The sequence below is a fragment of the Channa argus genome, chromosome 15, assembly GCF_033026475.1.
Source record: "Channa argus isolate prfri chromosome 15, Channa argus male v1.0, whole genome shotgun sequence".
NCBI classification, from domain to species: domain Eukaryota; kingdom Metazoa; phylum Chordata; class Actinopteri; order Anabantiformes; family Channidae; genus Channa; species Channa argus.
The window spans coordinates 4,530,364-4,537,728 of record NC_090211.1 but is presented as its reverse complement, the minus strand read 5'-3'; the positions used below and the strand labels follow the sequence as shown (position 1 = coordinate 4,537,728).

The 7,365-nt window shown below is 37.7% G+C and overlaps 1 protein-coding gene across 1 annotated transcript in view; it reads right to left on the bottom strand.

Moving 5' to 3' along the window:
• Positions 1-3,083, bottom strand: part of LOC137099506 (uncharacterized) — a 28,675-nt gene extending 25,592 nt beyond the window's left edge. The window contains exons 1-2 of the mRNA XM_067476454.1: positions 3,029-3,083; positions 2,259-2,458 (exon numbers count right to left, since the gene is read on the bottom strand). Coding sequence (XP_067332555.1) covers positions 2,259-2,339 — 81 coding nt within the window. The 5' untranslated portion in view covers positions 2,340-2,458; positions 3,029-3,083. The remainder of the gene's footprint in view (positions 1-2,258; positions 2,459-3,028) is intronic.
• Between the last annotated feature and the right edge of the window lie 4,282 nt (positions 3,084-7,365).

The following is a 7,365-nucleotide window of genomic DNA, read 5'->3' as shown; positions in this document are numbered from 1 at the left end:
GTTATAGAAAAAAATCATACTTTTATGACAAATGCTTATTAAGTTTGCTTTCAGTGTATTCTGGATAAAGTACATGTGACATTCAGTTTATCCAGATAGTTTTCAGTCCACCTTTTTAGATTTTGTTATGTTACAGCCTGATACTACAGTTCTTTAAATATTTTTTTTCCTCTACAAGTGAAAACAGTACTTTTTCAGAAATTCAAAACCAATTTTCAGATTTTTACGGCTGATGACGGGTTTGCATCTCATCTGTGTTTCTGCTTGTGACACTTTCTTCAAATGGTAAATATTGAAACCTTCTCCCCTGCTCTATGGATGTTGTTGGTGATGTCAAAACTGTTGTTTTGGGTTTGTCTTCATAACTCACATGCCTCTGTCATTAGTGGCTGTTTTCCTTGGCCGAACTGTTCTGTGTAGATTGCCCATTTCATGAATTGTTGTTAGGACATTTCCAATTGTATTTGTAGTGGGTAAAGCCAAACAATGTTAGGAAGGGAAAGAGTGATATTGATGTTGAAAGATTTGAGAAAAACGGACTAAGATGTAAATTTGTTTTGTTTAAAGAAGCTAACAATGTAGAATACATCTGGCTAAGTAATCTTGTCTAGGCAAGTATCATTCACCATTATTTTTGTATGCAGACCCTCTTAAGTAAATGATGATTTATAATCAGCTCACAGATATTTTAACATAGCAGCAAACAGTGAACTCAAACGTCTCTGCCGACAGTCAGTTAACAACAAACAAACAGACACAGAAAGAAATGTTAAGCACACGTCAATAATGGCCTAGAATAGTTTTTCAGCTTCATCCCAAATGCCATTTTTTACGGCTCTGACAGGAACATCTCATAGGAAATATCTTTTAATTAGCCATGTCCAAGGCGTCTTAATCATGATCTGTAACAGGAAGTTGACAGGCTAACATTAAGCTTTTGGATTGGCTTTCCCAAATTCTCGACTTTAAACCTATTGGAATAATGTTGGCCATGCTTAAGAATCAGGTCTGTGCCACAAAAGCAACACATTTTATTTAGCTCTACCAAAAGAAGAGTTGTCAAATATCTAACCAGAGTTCTGGCTACGTAGTTTGGTTATGACTACATATTAAACATGTTTGTTGTATAACTCAACTTCATTGCATAAAATAGACTTTTCAAAGAAATAATTTAAATCCTAATATTGTCATGACAGTCATGCCCATGATGAGTGTATGTAAACTTTGATTCACAACTTTATACAGTATCCAAAATGTGTAAAGGCTCTTCTCCTGCCCTGTGATCTCTATGTTGGTTCATTTTAGGTCAGATGGTGAACACAGCGATACTTTTCTTGCCTTCTGTTTTCAAAGAGACTGCCTGCCACCTGTTTGTCTTGAACATGGTTTATTGAAAATTTTAAGGTGATTTCTAATAATTTAAAAATAATGAATAATATGATTTCTAGAAATGAATTTCTATGGAGCTATGAGTGTGACTTGTCATTTATTGTTTTAGGATCCACTTAGCGCAGTGCCCACAATTTTCCTGAGCACCAGTGATTGCAAGCCCCAGAGTGACTGCACTGAGGTCCATGTCCAGATGGATGGACAAAAAATGATATTGGACAGTGGGGAAGTAAACCTTTCTCTGGCTCTGAGTATTGCGTTGTCTGTTTACTATGTCTACAATGTTGCTACAATGTTGTTGCCAGCACATTGTAAGAAGAGACTTGCATTGTCCAAAAATGGCAAATGGCCAAAACTGACAGGAAATCCGACTGTTGTCGGGTCCTAAATGATTTTGAGCAGTTCAAAGTGGCCATTTCCCAGGAGGCAATGGCAGCTGTGTAGGACGACAGGATATGTTTTATAATTCTAACTCTACTAGTTTAAAAATTGTGACTTCTAACTATGTGGACAATTGAATTTAAAACAGTTTATGTAATCTTAGCTTCTCGTGGCACAATGAATGAAACCAGGTGCAAGGCTCTTAAACCCAAAGGTTTTAGTGGGCACATGTCATTTGGAACACTTTGTTATAAAAAACCTGAGTCTGTTTCTACAAAGACATGTTTCTATTCAGCAGTCTACAAATTTTCACCAAATTAGTTATTCTGTTGTGTGGAGGTTATGGAGGAGAGTGCACAGGGGGCTTTGAATATGGGACTGAGGTGGTGAATGTGGAAGATAAAACACCTCTGGATTAGTTTCTCTGTGCTTTGTGAAGCCACTTCTAGGATTTCTTGATATCAGCCAATCTATTCTATGGTACATACCATGCAGGGGTTTGTCCTTCCTTGAGGATTCCTGCTTTTATTTCCCTTGCTCCTCTGGTTTCTGCTGCCTGAGGTATTCATCACATGGAACTATCTTCCTGATGTATCCATGATCTTGTTTTTTTTAATCCTGGATAGTGGCTCTGATCCTCACTAATCCTTGGCCTCCTTCCTTCTGCTTATTGTTCAGTCTCTGGATGCTGGATTTGGGGTGAAAACACACATGCATTGTAAGGAGCTTCCTTGTCTTGTCAGTGGCCTCTAACTCCTCTCTTGACTTGCCTCACTCTTTGCTGATACTTGGTAGTAACTGCTTTTCTTGTGGCCCTTTCATGGTTAACATTTGCCTGTGGGATCCCAAAGTACTTGTAGCTATCCTCAACTACTGCTATCTTGCCTTCTGGTAGTACAACCCCCTCAGTACCTTTCATTTCCTTGTTACCATCCGACCACACTTGTGTAGTCTGAATGACATTCCAATGTCCTGGCTGTAAACCCTGGTGGTATGGATCAGTGAATTGATGTCTCATTCTCTATGAGACAGTATGGCCACTCTGAGCAGTCTTTAGCTACACAGCCCCATACACACCAAAATTCAATACACAGTATGCAGAGGTGGTAGAAATAAACAAAAATACTCAAGTAAAGGTCTAAAAGAATTCTCTGCTACGAGTTTGTACAAATTCAAAATGGGCAGCTGTAGCTCAGTTGGTTGAGCAGTCATTCACAAACCATATTGTCAGAGCGGTTTGATTCCCGGTTCCTTTTACCTTGGTGCCAGAAGTCAACAGCAGTTTGGTTAACAGCAACATCTCTGAAAACAGTCAAGACACATTTAAACTCCATCTTAACCATATTGTTACAGCTTCCTTTAGTTCCACTTCCAGAAGAAATTAGTAAAATCATTTTCACGACTCAGCTTTTGGTTGTAGTTTGACACCACAATTAATTTATTTTTAGCATTGTGATAGAGATATTTTTTTTCCTGTTATACCGGCTTGAATTAAACACATCTGTAATCACTTGTACAAATACATTTGTTTGTCATTAATCTACACACTTCGACAGTAACCATTATAATAAATGTTGCCCTTAGGAAACAATTGAGCTGTCATTCTTTTTTAAAGTGAAAACAATTATTTTTTCAATCAAGCTGTCATGTTGTTTTCACTATGTCTACCAGTGGTACTGTGTCATCAGATAACAGCAAACCAGTTGGTTCACCAAGTGTTGGTGCCATGACAGGAACTATGATAAGCAAACACGTTTGGATTGAGCATTCGCTGACTCATGTTGCCTACACTGCATAACGCGATCTTCATGCACAGAGTTTGCATATTGCTCCATGACTCTATTCTAACAGAATGAAAACACCCACCCACCACATTGCCTGTTTGTGCTGGCTGGGTTTGGTTTTCATTCTGTTTAAGAGACACTACAAAACAAATTGCAAACAAATGCATTCAACACAAACCAAGGACGTATAAACTCTGTGGGTTTTTTCCCTGAAAAGCCAGTTTGATGGCATTGTGTTGCCTGAGGCATGGATTACTCACAAGTAAAGATATGATCATGAACCATTCAGGAAAATCAGGATAGACAAAAAAATGTTTTTACTGGCCTCTAACTAAAAGATTAGAAAAAGAACGAAGGGACCCAAATGCAGACACAGCATAAATTAAATTTAAACAGACTAAATTGAATTTTTAACCTTTTATTATGGAAATGAAAAGGCTTACTTTCTGTGCAGGCAAAAAGGTCCAGTGGGGAAAAACCAAAGGTGTGGCAAGGGATCATAAAGGGGTGAAAACATCCAGGAAAAATATATTAAATGAGCAAACAAAACTAAGGAGCAGGCAAGACCAAAGTCCAAAGATTGAGCAGTGTGTGCAAATCATAGGACAAATAACCTGGAAACATAATAGAAAATTGCTCGAACCCAGAAGCTGAAAGCCTGAGTTACAAACTAGCAGGGAGAGAGTGAAAGTGAGTGGCTTAGAGACTGGCTGAAAACAGAAATTTTGTGTGAGGCTAAGAGCAGAGCTAATTAATGTAAATGGCAAGTGTGTTGCAATAGAGCAGCTAACTGGATGACTGGGGACAGAGGGAGAACAGGGAACATCAAGAGAACAGGGAACAAAGGGCCAAGTATAAACAAAACATGAAATAAAACTAAACCCGTGGAAAATGAGGAAGGAAAAGATGTGTGAAGGATCCTTGAGAACTAAAGAAAGGCTGTTGGAGGAACTGTTGCTGAACAAGGAAGAGTTGCGTTAAAATGATAAATTCCAACAGATACTGATAACAGATCTAAAGTTGTGATAGTGTGAGATGATTAGCTTACCAAGACTGTGGCAGAAAAACATTAGAGAATAGTTAAGTGTACCTATCCAGTTCTCTTTTTATTACCATCATGACATTAGTGTTAAACATTTGAAATGTCCTGTGTATTTAAATTCTTGTGTTTATTGTTTATTAGATAAATAAGAGATATTTTCAACTTTTAGAATTTAATTTACTGTTTTTGTCTGGTTTTGTGTGGTTTTGTGTTTGTTACTGTATATTTTCTCTTAGTTTAGGTTTTTACACTTTCTTTTTCTTGTAAAAAACTTGTGAAATGTGAACAAATAGGGTCTTGATTAACGTGGTAGGAGCAGTAATCATAAAACCTCTGTTTCCTTGATTTTTAGTAAATCAGTTGTCATAAATAATCTCTCTGGTTTCCCCAGCTGCCTTGAAGTAGTTTGCAGCAGCCATGTTTTAAAAAGAATTGGCATTTTGCACGACGTCTGCATACCTGCACTACACCTGTAGTTTAACCAGTATTTTACCTTTAGTGAAGTAACCTGTGCATATCTGAACATTTAACTGGCAAATCCAGTTTGCATTTACAGGTGACATTGTTTACACTCCTGGAAAAACACTATGCACCAATACTAACACAATTGTCAGGTGTTTGGTCTAGTCCTGCCCTGTTGTACCGTAAGTTGTCAAACAAAGTGCACTGATTCGATATTACATTACCCTCTGTCCATCCGTGGAAGACATTTATATGAAACTTCTCTCTGAAGTTGAGACTGAATGCTGTTGGCCAGTGAGTCTGTTCTCAGCGGCAGCAGAGTAGAGGACAATGCTACACAATATTGTAATAAATATGCACCCTATAAAAAAAATCAGTACTGATTGTAACACAATTAACAGTGTGTAACACATGCTACTGAGATTCACTCAGTTATATATTTAATTTGAATATTAGCACAGGTTCATTTCTTTACACAAAGTTTGATGTTAACTTGTGAATGCAAGAGTTTTGCAATGCAGATTTCATTTAATCACAGTCAGCAAAAAACAAATCTATGAAATTCGAATCCCTGGCTAGTTATTTGCAGTAACATGTCAGTGCTTTTCAACTTCTAGTTTTAATTATGTTTTGACAGATTTAACAATTCGTTACAGTGTATCCATCTCTTTTACTGTAACTACATTATGTAGACTACTTAAGGTAAGGTCATGGGTTCGCATCCCTGGCTGGCTGTGGCCTTTCTGTGTAGAGTTTGATGTGAATAACTGTTTGAGATCCAACATTTTGTGTTCCATTAATTACAGTAGGTCACCATGCAGGGGATGGTACCTCTGGATGGTAACCACTGAACAACTTGATAGACACTGTATAAAATAACATCAGCATCAGTCATAGTTGACTGTTTACTGCACTTTCTGCTGTGATATTTTAATTTATAATAAATCTGATGATATTTCACCCCAAGATAATATGTAGGTGAAATAGCAGCGGAGAAACACGAGCAGAACAGAACAAGGTAAGAAAGCTCTATAAACACTCCCTGCTAAGTTGGGTAGGTGACGAGACGTTGTCATTGTAGTTGAACCGTTGTGTTATTGATTACTGTTGTGTGCAGTACATGTGCTACCATCATCTTGAGAAATTTACAGTTTTAATCAATTGATTGAATAGTGTTAATTGTGTCATAAATATGACATAGGTCTTATGAAAGACGCAGGGCCTCTGATAGTCCATCCAAAATCAGAGTACAGATCATATCAAAACCAATACAGGAAGCCATCAATGGCATAAAGCCTGTGTTTAATTCCCTATTAACAGCAGCTGTAACAATTTCATGTGAGAATTCTCTAGTGCGCGTTACCATATTAAGAAACCAACAAATTGGGTGACAGTTTGTTCAAATTCACAGGAGGTGAATGCAGGGTGTGCGCTTAAGTAAAAAATCCACAAATCATTCTTCCTCTGGTAGCACCAAATTTGACCAATTTTTGTGTTTGCTACGGTACATAGGTGATTGCAAATTTGTGTTTGTCGATTGAAGAAGCATGCAAAAAATTTATATGGTGCACCTGTTAAAACCTCTTGTAGACAATAGCCATAAAGTAATTTTTTTTTCTAAACTGCAGTTGTCACAGTCCCTGGTTTTGGTCTAGTTTTGTTTAAATTGATTTCCTGTTTTGTGCTTTTATTTTGTTGCTCCTCCTGTGTCCCTTCCTTTGAGTCTGTTTAGTATCTTAACCTTCCCTGTTTTGTTCTAATTAGTTTCACCTGTTCCCCAGTTTATTTATACCCAGCTTTCCCCATTGTTCACTGCCAGATCGTCTCCCCTGCTTCCCTAGAGATCTCTCCTTGTGAACTATCTCTTTGGACTTTGTCTTCTCGTGCCCTGTTCCTTGAGTTTTGGTCTGAGGTTTGGTTTTCTGTTTATTTCAGCGCAGTTTTGTTGTTTGGGTTTTCTGTGTTATTTCCTCTAGTTTCTTAGTTCCCTTGCCTTCCCTGTGTGGTTATAGTTTAGTTAATCCCCTCTCTCCAGCTGTTTAAGTTCTTGGTCTGTTTTACTTAGTTTATGTATTGTATGTCTGTGTGTCTGTATGTCTGTATTTCCTCGTCCTTCTTACGGAGTGATTTTCTGTTGTTGCCTTTTGTTTAAATAAACTTTAATTTATCATAACCCCTTCCCTTGCCGTCTCCTCCTTTTCGGGTCCTGCAAACTTAAAACACACAGTAGAAAGTGTGACAGCAGTTTGTCGACTGAAGTGACATATGTGGGTCACTTGATCACACCAGAGGAAAACTGTGATAAAA